At 56.5% G+C, this 15,022-nt stretch overlaps 1 protein-coding gene across 1 annotated transcript in view; it reads left to right on the top strand.

The window, feature by feature from the left end:
• The window catches only part of LOC132339641 (fibrillin-2-like), a 92,887-nt gene that overhangs the window by 26,140 nt on the left and 51,725 nt on the right, over window positions 1-15,022 (top strand). The window contains exons 7-9 of the mRNA XM_059870006.1: window positions 5,538-5,735; window positions 8,346-8,471; window positions 13,303-13,428. Coding sequence (XP_059725989.1) covers window positions 5,538-5,735; window positions 8,346-8,471; window positions 13,303-13,428 — 450 coding nt within the window. The remainder of the gene's footprint in view (window positions 1-5,537; window positions 5,736-8,345; window positions 8,472-13,302; window positions 13,429-15,022) is intronic.

The following is a 15,022-nucleotide window of genomic DNA, read 5'->3' on the forward strand; positions in this document are numbered from 1 at the left end:
ACCTGGAGAAGAACAGGGACAACTGGAAAACACCTGGAGAACAACAGGGACAACGGGGAAACACCTGGAGAACAACAGGGACAACGGGGAAACACCTGGAGAACAACAGGGACAGTGGGAAAACACCTGGAGAACAACAGGGACAATGGGAAAACACCTGGAGAACAACAGGGACAACGGGGAAACACCTGGAGAACAACAGGGACAGTGGGAAAACACCTGGAGAACAACAGGGACAATGGGAAAACACCTGGAGAAGAACAGGGACAACTGGAAAACACCTGGAGAACAACAGGGACAACGGGAAAACACCTGGAGAAGAACAGGGACAACTGGAAAACACCTGGAGAACAACAGGGACAACGGGAAAACACCTGGAGAACAACAGGGACAACTGGAAAACACCTGGAGAACAACAGGGACAACGGGGAAACACCTGGAGAACAACAGGGACAACGGGGAAACACCTGGAGAACAACAGGGACAGTGGGAAAACACCTGGAGAACAACAGGGACAATGGGAAAACACCTGGAGAACAACAGGGACAATGGGAAAACACCTGGAGAAGAACAGGGACAACGGGGAAACACCTGGAGAAGAACAGGGACAACTGGAAAACACCTGGAGAAGAACAGGGACAATCCATCCAGGCTGGGAACGCCTGGAGAACAACAGGGACAACGGGAAAACACCTGGAGAAGAACAGGGACAGTGGGAAAACACCTGGAGAAGAACAGGGACAGTGGGAAAACACCTGGAGAACAACAGGGACAATGGGAAAACACCTGGAGAACAACAGGGACAACGGGGAAACACCTGGAGAACAACAGGGACAGTGGGAAAACACCTGGAGAAGAACAGGAATAATCCATCCAGGCTGGAAAACACCTGGAGAGGAACAGGAACAATGGGAAAACACCTGGAGAAGAACAGGGACAATCCATCCAGGCTGGAAAACACCTGGAGAGGAACAGGAACAATCCTTTGGGGATGGCTCCTTCCCCTGGGATTGGGCTGGTGGCTCTGGGTCCCTCAGTGTCCATGGAGGGACAGGACACAGGGTCCCCGTGGGCAGAGGGCAGGGTCAGGTGGGATATTGGAGGGGAATTGTTCCCTGCGAGGCTGGGGATGGAATTCCCAACGAGGGAATCCCTGGGAGTGTCCAAGGGATTCCCTCTCAGGGCCAGTGGCAGGTGTGGGACAGGGATGAGATGAGCTTTAAGGTCCCTTCCAAGCCTGAGCATTCCAGGGCTCCAAGGTCTCTGTGAGCAGAGCATCCCGTGCCCCACTGAGCTTTTGATCCTGACCTTTCTCCCCTGTGATCCCTGATCCCTGTCTCTCCCAATCCCAGTCTCTCCCTGATCCCAGTCCCCGTTTCTCCCAGGTCTCTCCCTGATCCCAGTCCCTGTTTCTCCCTGGTCTCTCTCCCTGATCCCAGTCCCTGTTTCTCCCTGGTCTCTCCCTGATCCCAGTCCCTGTTTCTCCCAGGTCTCTTCCCTGATCCCAGTCCCTGTTTCTCCCAGGTCTCTCCCTGATCCCAGTCCCTGTTTCTCCCAGCTCTCTCCCTGATCCCAATCCCTATTTCTCCCAGGTCTCTTCCTGATCCCAGTCCCTGTTTCTCCCAGGTCTCTCCCTGATCCCAGTCCCAGTCCCTCCCAGTCCCTCCCGTTGGTGGCTCTGGCTCAGTCCCAGCCTGGCCTCCAGCCCAATCCCAGGATTTGTGGCCCCATCCCCTCCCAGCTGGAGCTCCCTGGGGATGCTCCACAGGCCCCTTTTGTCCTGCAGGTTTCGAGGCAAAGCCTCCATTGTTTGTTGTGAGGGGGGATTGGAGTTCTGGCAAAGGGAAAAGCTCCTCTTCCTCAGCTCTGTTTGTTTGTTTTGGAGAGGAGGAATTCCAGAGGGTGGGAGGAGAGAAAGCTCCTCATTCCCTTCCCCTTCCCTTGTGCTGGACCTACTCCCATGATGGATTTGTGGGATTGTTCCTCAGGTAACACAGAAAATCCTGGAATTATCCCACTTTTCCATCTCCAGGGATCCAAATTCCAACTGGAATTGACTCAGGGACACCCTCCTGGCTCCGTGGATGTTGCAGGAGTGGAGGAAACTCTTTTTTTTCCTTGTGAATATTTTCAGCAGTTCCTGATCAAACCCTCCCCCAAGAATCACCCCCGATCCAGGATTTCTTGCAGTCCTTCAGTGGGAATTGCCACTGGAATTGCCAGGGGTTCAGAGCTGCAGGGGCTCCCTAAATCCCCCCATATTCTGACAATCCCTTCATGGGATTTTCCTGGAGCTGGGGAGCTGCTGCAGGTCCCACACTGCTCTTGTGAGGCTGAGGGATCTGGGAGGAGGGAACAGCAATCCCAGCTCTCCCTCAGCTTTTCCAAGGAAAAACCCAGCTCCTGAAGGACAGCTACCTGCAGCAGGGTTCCTGGAACACAGATCCCATGCAGGGACTGGGAAAGGCTTCAGACATCTCCTAAGCGTCCCTGTTTCCTTCATAAAATTTCATTGGTGCCTCATTAAAAATTTAATCATTTGCCCATTAAAATTAGCACCAGCTGGGGCTGGGAGGCAGCCAGGGCTCTCCAGACTGAGATTTCCTTGGCTCCATTCCCTCCAGAGGAGTCATCTGCATAGGAAAAGTTATTTTGGGCAATTATGGGCTTAAAAGGGGGTGTTCTCCTCACAACCCCGCATTCATTATCCCTCTCCAGGAATTCCTGCAGTGCCTGGGGGAGATGAGGTAGGAGATGAGGTGGGAGGTGCAGGTTTGGCCACTTTCCTCTCTGTTCAGAGCATCCCTTTGGGGTTTTTCATTTTTTAATCTGAGTTTTTGGGGGTCCACCCTGCGGTGACATCGGCCACTGCGATGGGAACTTGTAAATTTTGGGTCAAAAAAAAAAAGGAAAAAAGGATCATTACATGGTTCATGTTTCTGGTCAGATTCCTAAAAAAGGCTTTTTTGGGAGGTGCCATCACCCTCACACCAGTGTAACTTCCAAACCATTCTTTTTTCCCCCCTCAAATCCTTCTCCTCTCGACCTCCCCCCGATTTTCTCAGCTTTGATTTCCCAGTACAAACTGTCCAGGACACAAACCAGAGGGAGCATTAAGCTGGAAATGAGGAATTCTTTGCTAATTGATTCTTTCCCAGCCAGGAGCATTTCCTGGGCCTTTTCCACGGATTTTGGGCCACGGCTACCTGGGGCTCCCAGTGCTCTCAGCCCCCTCCAAAAAGATTTTTATTGCTTCAAACACATCAAACCCAAACCTTTCCCTGCAGGGACATCTGGGGGTTAATCCAGGAGCAGGGATTTGGGGTCAGGGCAGTTCCTAATTACTGCCTAATTCCAGCCTGGAAATTCCCTGAGCCCATCTCAGCCAGGCTCTGGCTGCCTGAGCAGCACCTGACTGCTCAGACACTCCCTGGGGAATTTTCTGGGCTGACCAGGACGTGCTCCAAGGTTTTCTTTTTTTTCCCCCAGCCACAGATCAAACACTTGTGTGCCACCACCTCTGCCCAGCTGAAGGGAAAATCCCAGGGAAGGATTTTGCTTCCTGCTGGATTCCTGCTGTGCCAATATCCCTCCTCAAGGGTCACACAGTGGCAAACCCACATTCCTGAGGGCAAAACCCTGCAAAAATCGGGTTAAAGTCCTTGGGGTTCAAGGGATGGGAGGATCCTAATTGGGAATGGGAAACCTGCTGGTTGTTCCTGCAGGGTCTGGGGTTGGAAGCTGAAATTGCCAGGAGGTGTTTGGGAGTTAAAATCAAGAAATTAATCACGAGTCAGAAACCCAGAGTGTGAGAATTCCAGAATCCCAGACTGCTTTGGGATGGAAGGGGACATAAAAACCACGGAATTCCACTGCCAGCTACTTCCACCGTGCCAGGGTGCTCCAAGTTCCATCCAGCCTGGCCTTGGGCACTTCCAGGGAAGGATCTTTGGAACTGAACTGAAATTTGATTGCTTTTCTCATCCCTGACATTCCCAGAACAGGTGGAATTGCAGCCCTGGAATTGCCTCTTTGCCTGACTTTTGATTTTCAGCTCCTTCTAGGGCCACCACCCCCTCCAGCACCGTGCTTCAATTTGCCACCACTGCAGTGTTCCCCCCAAATCTCTGTGCTGGCAGGGCAGAAATCCTGGGATTTATCTATGGAATTCACAGGGAGCCCCCGAGGAGGGGAGAGAATGATTCCTCTGACTCCATCTTACCAGAAGGCTAATTAATTCCTTGATTATCCTGTATTATTCTATTCTATATTGCACTATATTACATTGCATCTGAACTGAATCTGCCCAGCACTCAAAGCACCATCACTGTGGGGGAACAGTCCCACACTGCATTCTGCTCTGGCACAAACACAGGCACTGCAAATAAGAATTGTTTTTCCATTCTCTGAGGTTCAGAGAGTGTGGAACCCAGAATTATTCTGGGGAAGAGCTGTGCCTTGCTGCTCTCTGTGAGGAGAAATGTGGGGATATTTCCTGGCAGGCCAAGGAACCAAAGCACCATCACTGTGGGGGAACAATCTCCACACTGCATTCTGCTCTGGCACAGACACAGGCACAGAAAATGAGATAAGAATTGTTTTTCCTTTCTCTGAGGTTCAGAGAGTGTGGAACCCAGAAATATTCTTGGGAAGAGCTGTGCCTTGCTTTTCTAGGTGAGGAGAAATGTGGGGATATTTCCTGGCAGGCCAAGGAACCAAAGCACCATCACTGTGGGGGAACAGTCCCACACTGCATTCTGCTCTGGCACAGACACAGGCACAGAAAATAAGAATTGTTTTTCCTTTCTCTGAGGTTCAGAGCAGGTGGAACCCAGAAATATTCTTGGGAAGAGCTGTGCCTTGCTTTTCTAGGTGAGGAGAAATGTGGGGCTATTTCCTGGCAGGCCAAGGAACCAAAGCACCATCACTGTGGGGGGACAGTCCCTCACTGCATTCTGCTCTGGCACAAACAGGCACAGAAAATGAGATAAGAATTGTTTTTCCTTTCTCTGAGGTTCAGAGCAGGTGGAACCCAGAAATATTCTGGGGAAGAGCTGTGCCTTGCTGCTCTCTGTGAGGAGAAATGTGGGGATATTTCCTGACAGGCCAAGGAACCTGAGCACCATCACTGTGGGGGAACAGTCCCACACTGCATTCTGCTCTGGCACAGACACAGGCACAGAAAATAAGAATTGTTTTTCCTTTCTCTGAGCTTCAGAGAGTGTAGAACCCAGAAATATTCTTGGGAAGAACTGTGCCTTGCTGTTCTCTGTGGGAAATGTGAAATGTGGGGCTGCACCCCTGGCCCTGCCAGGAGCCAGAGCCCATCACTGTGGGTGAGCAATGCCACACTGCATTCTGCTCTGGCACAAACACAGGCACAGAAAATGGGAAGAATTGTGGTTGTTTCTCTCTCTGAGGTTCAGAGAGTGTGAATCCCAGGGATATTCTGGGGAAGAGCTGTGCCTTGCTGCTCTCTGTGAGGAGCCACGTGGAGGCACCGATGTAACCCAGGAATTCTCTCATTTCCTGCCCAGATTACCGCACGGGGCCCTGCTTCAGCCAGGTGAACAACCAGATGTGCCAGGGCCAGCTGAGTGGCATCGTGTGCACCAAGACCATGTGCTGTGCCACCATCGGCCGCGCCTGGGGCCACCCCTGCGAGATGTGCCCGGCCCAGCCGCACCCCTGCCGGCGTGGCTTCATCCCCAACATCCGCACCGGGGCCTGCCAGGGTCAGAGCGGGGGCATGGCACGGCTGGCACGGCTGGCAGGGGCAGGGAGGGGCAGGGAGGGGCAGGGAACGTGAGAGGGATGGGCACAGGGTGGGCAGGGAACGTGAGAGGGATGGGCAGGGTAAGGGCAGGGAACGTGAGAGGGATGGGCACAGGGTGAGCAGGGCTGGGAGGGGCAGGGAATGAGAGGGATGGGCATGGGATGGGCAGGGAACGTGAGAGGGATGGGCACAGGGTGAGCAGGGAACGTGAGAGGGATGGGCACGGGGTGGGCAGGGCTGGGTGGGGCAGGGAACGTGAGAGGGATGGGCATGGGATGGGCAGGGAACGTGAGAGGGATGGGCATGGGATGGGCAGGGCTGGGAGGGGCAGGGAACGTGAGAGGGATGGGCACAGGGTGGGCAGGGAATGTGAGAGGGATGGGCAGGGTAAGGGCAGGGAACGTGAGAGGGATGGGCATGGGATGGGCAGGGCTGGGAGGGGCAGGGAACGTGAGAGGGATGGGCAGGGCTGGCAGGGGCAGGAAACGTGAGAGGGATGGGCACGGGGTGGGCAGGGCTGGGAGGGGCAGGGAACGTGAGAGGGATGGGCATGGGATGGGCAGGGCATGGGAGGGGCAGGGATCGTGAGAGGGATGGGCATGGGGTGGGCAGGGAACGTGAGAGGGATGGGCACGGGGTGGGCAGGGAACGTGAGAGGGATGGGCACAGGGTGGGCAGGGAACGTGAGAGGGATGGGCACGGGATGGGCAGGAAACGTGAGAGGGATGGGCATGGGGTGGGCAGGGAACGTGAGAGGGATGGGCACAGGGTGGGCAGGGCTGGGTGGGGCAGGGAATGAGAGGGATGGGCATGGGATGGGCAGGGAACGTGAGAGGGATGGGCACAGGGTGGGCAGGGAACGTGAGAGGGATGGGCACGGGGTGGGCAGGGAACGTGAGAGGGATGGGCACGGGGTGGGCAGGGAACATGAGAGGGATGGGCACGGGGTGGGCAGGGCTGGGAGGGGCAGGGAATGTGAGAGGGATGGGCATGGGGTGGGCAGGGAACGTGAGAGGGATGGGCATGGGATGGGCAGGGCTGGGAGGGGCAGGGAATGAGAGGGATGGGCACGGGGTGGGCAGGGAACGTGAGAGGGATGGGCACAGGGTGGGCAGGGAATGTGAGAGGGATGGGCATGGGATGGGCACAGGGTGGGCAGGGAATGTGAGAGGGATGGGCACAGGGTGGACAGGGAATGTGAGAGGGATGGGCACAGGGTGGGCAGGGAACGTGAGAGGGATGGGCACGGGGTGGGCAGGGAACGTGAGAGGGATGGGCACAGGGTGGGCAGGGAACGTGAGAGGGATGGGCACAGGGTGGGCAGGGAACGTGAGAGGGATGGGCACGGGGTGGGCAGGGCTGGGAGGGGCAGGGAACGTGAGAGGGATGGGCACAGGATGGGCAGGGAACGTGAGAGGGATGGGCACAGGGTGGGCAGGGAACGTGAGAGGGATGGGCACAGGATGGGCAGGGAATGTGAGAGGGATGGGCACAGGGTGGGCAGGGAACGTGAGAGGGATGGGCACGGGGTGGGCAGGGAATGTGAGAGGGATGGGCACAGGGTGGGCAGGGAACATGAGAGGGATGGGCACGGGGTGGGCAGGGAACATGAGAGGGATGGGCACGGGGTGGGGAGAGCAGAGTCTGGAACAGGAGATTGAAACAGCCCCAAAGTGCTGAGAGCAGAGTCCAGAATGGGGCCCTAAACCAGCCCCAAAGTGCTGAGAGCAGAGCCCAAAATGGGGCCCTAAACCAGCCCCAAAATACTGAGTGCAGAGCCCAAAATGGGGCCCTAAACCAGCCCCAAAATACTGAGAGCAGAGCCCAAAATGGGAGCCTAAAATAGCCCCAAAATGCTGAGTGCAGAGCCCAAAATGGGGCCCTAAACCAGCCCCAAAGTGCTGAGAGCAGAGCCCAAAATGGGGCCCTAAACCAGCCCCAAAATGCTGAGAGCAGAGCCCAGAACAGGAGCCTAAAACAGAGAAAATAGAGAATGCTGAGAGCATTACAGTCCTCTGAAACAGGACCCTAAAAGAGCCCCAAAGTGCTGAGAGTGGAGCCCAAAATGGGAGCCTAAAAGAGCCCCAAAATCCTGAGAGTAGAGCCCAAAATGGGAGCCTAAAAGAGCCCCAAAGTGCTGAGAGCAGAGCCCAGAACAGGAGCCCAAAGCAGAGGGCACAGAGAGCAGAGCCCCAAAGCACAGAACTCTCTGGAATTTTCCAGATCCCCCATGTGTCGGGGAGCATCTCCATGGAGCTGGAGTGTCCCCCGGGGTCTCCCAGCACCATTTCATCCCAGAGATTCAGGGCGTGCTCACGTTCTCGGGTGAGCTCCTCCGTCCCACAGGCTGCTCCTCCCAAAGAACCAGGGACAGATCCTTTGGGAAGCATCCCCACACCTTGGAGTCTCTGGGTCTCCCTCTGGCTTGAGGCAGGAATTCACTCCTGTCCATCCCCTGCTGCAGTCCGGGGAGGAATTCCCTCTGGAATGTGATCCAGCCCCTGAGAGCACAGGGAAGTCAGGGATCCATGGCTGCTGTTCCCTCACACTCCTCCTCTTCCTCCTGCAGACGTGGATGAGTGCCAGGCCATCCCTGGCCTCTGCCAAGGTGGGAATTGCATCAACACCGTGGGCTCCTACGAGTGCAAGTGCCCTGCGGGGCACAAGCAGAGCGAGACCAGCCACAGGTGTGAAGGTAAGGGATGCTCCACCTGCCAGGGCCCAGGAGCATTTCTGCCCTGGCTTTTCCCCAGGGGGAGGTGGGACAGAGCCCCCGTGCCAGGCTGGATCCCCCTGCCCAGCCAGCCCTGCCAAAGGGGGTTTGATCTGCTTCCCACAGGCCGAGGGCAGGAAGGGAGGAATAGGCTTTGCCTGATCTCCTGATCTTGCCTCAGACCAGAAGGAAATGGTTTGGTTTGTTCACAGAGGGGTTTTTTTAAGGGTATTTTAATGGGGACACAGACTGGTGGCACTGGAGGGACCTCTGGAAGGCTTTAGCCAGGCTCAGCTCGGGGCTGCCTCCAAAGCTCTGCCGGGTTCTGAGTCTGATCCAGCCTTGAAAACTCAACAACTTTTAATTTGGAGGCTCTTCATTAGGGCTGGGAATATTTAATCACTGTGAAATGGGAAATCAGGCTGGTGCTGGGGGCTCAGGGAGAGCTCTGGCTGCCTCTGGAAGCCCCTGGAACTGGGATGGCAGGAGGTGGGATGAGATGATCTCCCAGGTCCCTCCAGCCCTGGCCACTCCAGGATTCTGTGCCCTGGGTTCAGCCCCTCAGGAAATGTTTCCCAAAGAGAGCCAGGAGCTCCAGAGGTCAATCCCTGCTGGGGGATGGACATTCCTCCATCCCCAGGAAACATCTGTGGCTGAGCATCTTCCTGGGCAGGTCGCCAGCAGACTTTCTCTAAAATCCTGACAGGATTCCTGCAGAGCTCCACATCCAAGGATTGAGAGCAGGACAATCCAAACCAGTCCCTTTTTTGTGTCAGATGCAGGAGCAGCTCCCTGAATCCAGTGATATTCCAGGAATTTGCCTGGCCAAGGTGGGAGCAGGGGCAGCAGAAAGCTGCTCCTGCCCCTCCCTGCCTCTCCCACACCAGCTGGGGAGCAGAGCACATCTGAAACCAGTCGAGCTGGAATCTCCTCCATCCCCAGATTAAACCAAATCCGTTGTCTGGATCTGCCCTCCAGATGTGAGGGGCCTCCCCCTCCCCCCAGAGCCTGGAAGAGCAGCCCCACGTGGGCACAGGCTGCTCCCATCCCCGTCCTGCCCACAGAAGGGGACAGCTCCAGCATTCCCAGGGGCTGCTCCATCCCTGGTGTCACCACCGAGGGCTGGAGGCTCCCCTCTGGACCTGGGAGTCCCAGCTGTGTCACCTCCAGGTCCCCACGGGGCCACCAGAAGGGGAGGAGGATCCCAGGAAAGTGGAATCACCTTTGGGATTCCCTAAAGCCCCGTGGAGAGGGGAATGGAGCTGTTCCCCTCCCACTGCATGGACACGTGGAGGGTTTGGGCCCCGAGTTCCCTGAACATCTCCGAGTTTCCTGCACCCTTTGATCCATCCGGGGTTTGGTCCAGCGGATGGAGCATCGCATTCCTGAGCTGCACATTCCTGCTGAAACTGCCAAAATCTCTGCCTTGGTCCTCCCTGAGCCAGGGGCACCACCAGAGGATGGATTTGTGATCCAGGTGTGCTCCAGGCTCCCAATCCCAGCTGGGCAGGAGTTCCCTCCCTCAGTTTTGGGGTCATTTTACAGTGGGGAAATGAGAGAATTCTCTGCTTCCCTCTCATTTTCAGCTTCCCCATCCAAGCCTGGCATCCAGGGAATGTCAAACCTCGATTGAACCTCTCTGGGGGCTTCCCCAGAGCTGGAGTTTGGTGCTGGGGGATTCCCGGGGGGAAGGCAGCAGCTGGGATTGTGCTGGAGCCGAGCCCAGCTCGCTGATTGTCCCCTCATTAACGATGTCCCCTCATTAACGGTGCCATAATGGGCTGTGAACTGCTGGGAACAGAGATAAGGGCGGTGCCTTCCTCATCTCCTAACCCCAGCCTTATCTCCCAACACCTGGAATTCGGCAGGATAAAGACCTTTTCCAATGCAGATATTCCTCGAGCTGCAGCTGGATATTCCCTGGCTGGATTCTCAGCTCCAGCAGGAGGAGGAATCCTTTCCCTCTCAGGGGAACATCCAGCCCGGATTTGGGGCTGAAGCTCCTCCAGGTCCGGGCTTGCTCCTTTCCAGGCTCGTCCCTGATGGACGGGGCACTTCCAGAGGGTGGCTCGTGTTTGTCCCGTTGTCCATTGTATTCCCAGCAGCTCCAGGGGTGCTGAGAGTTCCTGGCACTGCTGGGGGATCTGGGCAGTCTGGGAAACAGGGAAATGCTGGATTCAGGGAGGGGAAGGCTCAGGCTGCTCCCTAAAAACCTCTGGAGAGGAGGTGGGCTTGGGAAGCGCCGAGGATTGTGTTTATGGTGTGCAGAAAGATGAGCAAAGAGGGCAGGAACTGCCAGGGTAGGGATGAATGAACCCATCTCACGGCTGGGTTATGGTGGAAAAAAGGGAAAAAGCAGGATCTGTTGAGGTTTTAAGGGAATGAGAGGCCGGGGAGAAAGGCAGGTTTGGATCCAGCTGAGTTCTCAAGGCGGCGGGAGGAAAATTGTTGAGGACACAAGAAAATTCCTGGTGCAAAGTGGAGAGAGGGAACATCAAAGCTGAACTGGGACACATCCTGCTGCTCCAGAGACCTGGAGCCATAAATCACAGGGAAGGGGGGCCTGGGGCACTTTGAAATGATCCTGGAAGCAACTGGAAAAATGACACCGAAGGGAACAATTCCGTGGTGTGGAGTTAAGGGGGAATCACTGGCTGGACAAAGCTTTTCCTGCCACAATTCCAGGCTTTCTCTGCCAAGAATTTCACTTTTTAACAGCCCTTCCTGTGCTGCAGGACAAAGGCCAAGCTCTGCTATCAGTGATTAATGCCAGTGCCTGGTCCAGGATGCTTCCCAAAGGAATGTGTCCTGCATCCAGAATCCATCCAGGGTGATAAGAGAGGAAAATAAAAAATAAAAATCCATGGAGAGACACCAGGAAAGGGAGCAGGAGGCTCCAGGCAAGCTGAGTGCAGCAAGCTCAGCCAGGATTTGCCCATTTTTGGCCTCTCCAGGATGTTCTGCCAGAGGGAACAAATCCTGGGATTCCAAATCTCACCTCTGTTCCTCGCCCCATGGCATGTGAGGTGCTCCTTATGCCCCCCCAGGCCGGGCTTTGCCACCAGGGCACAGAATCCTGAATTTCCTGATCTTCCTGCACCAGAGGAAGCTCTCCACGGGTGGATGGAACCCCACAGCCACTTTCTTTCCATTTCCTCCTCTGCAGAGCTCATTGTTTGGCTCCAGCCAGAGCTCTTTTCCCTGGATTTGGGTGGTTTGGAGCTTCCATTTCCCCCTCTGGGGTTCCTTTCTGGGAGGGGAGGGCAGTGAGTCCCTGCTGGTCCCAAGGCACGAGTCCTGGGGGTGTTTTCTCCATCAGACCCTGGGATTTTAGCCCGTGGAGAGGTTGGGGCTCCCACAGCCCTGGGGGCACCGTGTGGGATGAGCTCTGCAGCTCCAGCTCTTCCAGAGGCTCTGCAGCCTTTGGCTTCTCCAGCTTTTCCAGCCTTAAGGACCAGGCCAATTCCAACCCCAGCCCGGCTCCAAAATCAACGTTTGCCTTGAATCCTGCCATTGTCTGAGCAGCAGAGCACAGGATCCTGCTTTAATTTTGAACAGAAGGTTGGAAAAGCCGGGAAGGAGCCAGGCGGGAGCTGGCAGGGTTCCCTGCCGGAGCTGGGTGTTAATGAGAGGGGTGTTAATGAACCCATCCACTGAACGGCTCCAAACCACCACGGGACACTCCCAGAGGGAAAACCGAGGAGGAAAAGGGGCTGGGGAGGGGCTGAAAGGACAACAAAGCCCAGGGATCAGGTTCCTGAAGCACAGGATGTGGGGTCCTGCAGGAATGGGCTCTGCTCCTGCTCCTCAGAGCCGGGATTTTCAAGGGGTTTCAGGAAAAAAGGAGCTGCAGTTTGATGGAAGCTCCTGGCTCCCTGGTTTTCCATGGGAATGGGGCTCTCTGCCGCCCTGGGGGAGGCAGGGATGGCAGAGGCACAGATCTGGCAGCAGCCCCAGGTCCGGGATCCTCCCCAGTGCCACCCCCAGTTCTGGGCTGGGTTTTTTTTCCAACTTTGCCTCCCTACAGCTCTTTTCCCGTGGGTTGGAGCCCAGGGCAAGGCTGGCTGATCAAATCTCCTTTTGGCCGCAGGGGCCCAGGTGGGGGAGGTGTTTCTGTGCTCTGCTCTGCTGCCCCGGAGCTCTCAGGGCTCTTCTGAGCATCCAGGAGCCAGAGCAGCACCGGGGGGCTCAGGGGACCCCTCAGGGGGCGGCCAGGGGCAGAATTTGAGAGTCCTAAAGAGCCAAGCAGGAATTTGTGTTCCCCTCTTGACTGGAATAGAAGCAGAGAATGGAATTGTGGAACATCCTGGGCTGGGAGGGGCTCAGGGGGTCTGCGAGTCCAACCCATCACCAAGGGCTGGACTTGCAGACCCTGACCAAGGTCACCTGAGGGACCAGGATCCAACCCTCCCTGGCAGCCCTTTCCAATCTCCAATCCCTGTTTCTGGGAGGAATTTCCACCCCAAACTTCCCCGGGGAGAGGCTGTGGAGCGAAGCAGAGACTCCACGAGTGGCAGAGTTTTAATGACCCCCAAACCCAGCTCCCATCCTCTGTGCCCTGGATTTGGGTGGGGTCCAGGCACCAGCACTCCAACCCTCCCTGGCAGCCCTTTCCAATCTCCAATCCCTGTTTCTGGGAGGAATTTCCACCCCAAACTTCCCCGGGGAGAGGCTGTGGAGCGAAGCAGAGACTCCACGAGTGGCAGAGTTTTAATGCCCCCCGCATCCCCTGCCCCCCATCACCCAACCGCGGGGGTCTGGGTGGGCAGGGGGAGTTTCCCACCCTCCCCGCGGGGTTTTCTGTGCCCTGCAGACGTGGATGAGTGCGGGGCCATCCCCGGCGTGTGCGACGGCGGCGACTGCACCAACACCGCGGGCAGCTACGTGTGCTCCTGCCCCCGCGGCTTCATCAGCAGCCCCGACGGCTCCCGCTGCCTCGGTGAGGGGGGAATGAGGGACTGGGGGTGGGATCGGGGCCGGGAGAGCCGGCACGGGGCTGGGACAGGTGGGGGATGCTCCTCCTTCTGCCAGGCTGCTCCGTGCCGAGCGCGGCCGGGCTCGCTTGGTGTCTGTGCCACCCACCCAGAATTTGGGGTGTTGGGGGGGTCCCAGGGGTGGAATGGGGTGGGATGGGTGTGAGGAGGAGGGTGTGGGGCTGGGAATGTGGGGGCAGAGAGGGAGGGATTGGGAGGAAGGCTTGGAGCTGGGAATGTGGGGGCAGAGAGGGAGGGATTGGGAGGGGGCAGTGAGGGAGGATCCCCGTGCCCCTCTCACAGAATATCCCATCTGGCTATTCCCAGTTTGCAGCAGGGCCCCAGACACTCCCCCTCCCCTCCTGTTCTGGTGTTTTCCACCAGTGCTCCCAGTACAGCTGGGCTGGCTGTGGTTTTGGGCTGTGGAAAGCTTGGGACCCTCCCCGGAGCACAGGGGGACACAGGGACAGCCCCCAGCTGCACATCCCTGCTCTGCAGAGGGACAGGGAAAGGGCTCCAGGGCCTGGGGAGCCGGGGGAAACCATCAGGGAATTTTGACACCTCCTCTTGCTGCTTCCTGCTCCCTCCACAGCTCATAAATCCCACAAAGCTCATAACTGGGCTGATCTTCCATGGGGCTCAGCCGGCTTCACCCCCCTGGAATCAGCCTTTGGGAAAGAGTCCTTAGCCCTGAGCTGCTTCTCTGGATCCCTCTGGATCCCAGGGAGAGATGCACAGACAGATCCCCCATCCCTGTGGGGCTGCCAGGGGACCTCTTCCACATTCCCTGGGAGCTTTCTTCCCCCCACAGCATCCCATTGCTGCCCTCCTTCCCCCATTCCCACCCTCCTTCCCCCCCCAGCTCCCCAGTTCTGGTCCCAAAGCCCTTCCCAGGCTGCTGTGGGAACCCCAGCTCCCAATCCCAGCTCCCAATCCCAGTCCCAGCTCCCAGTCCCAGCTCCCAGTCCCAGCTCCCTGGGGCTGCTCCCCTCAGCCCTGGCCCACTCTGGCTCCAGGGGTTCCCCTCCCAAAGCCCCAAACCAGCCCCAGCCCAGAGTTCTCCCCAGCCTGAGCTCTGCTGCCTCCAACCTCCAGAGCCTGGAGGGAATTTTTTGGAATTTTTAACAGATCAAAACTCCTTTCCTGGAAATATCTGATGGTCCATTGGTACCAAACCCCAGTTCCTGGGACAGGGGAGCAGCTCTGTGGTTCCTCACACTCAGCAAATAAATCCCAGGGGTTTTTTTTTCCCCTGGTCTGAAAGTCCATTTGCCTTCAGGAGGATGAGGCTGGGGGGATTTGGGAAGAGGAATTCTTCCAGCACAGGCAGAGATTGGTGGTGCAGGCACAGCTTTCTGTGGAAATGAATTCAGCAAAAAAAAAAAAAAAAAAAAAAATTAAAAATTCAGCTCCAAATTCTTTTCTAGCCACGGATCCTGGAGCAGAATTAAATGTTTTAGTTCCAGGAGGGAAAAAAATGTTGTGAAGTGTGAGTAAAAAGTAAAGCCCAAGTCCTCTTGTTTGGGAAACTGATGGATTTTAATGGGAATGGAATTTTTT

This window comes from Haemorhous mexicanus, chromosome 29, assembly GCF_027477595.1.
Source record: "Haemorhous mexicanus isolate bHaeMex1 chromosome 29, bHaeMex1.pri, whole genome shotgun sequence".
Classification (NCBI taxonomy): domain Eukaryota; kingdom Metazoa; phylum Chordata; class Aves; order Passeriformes; family Fringillidae; genus Haemorhous; species Haemorhous mexicanus.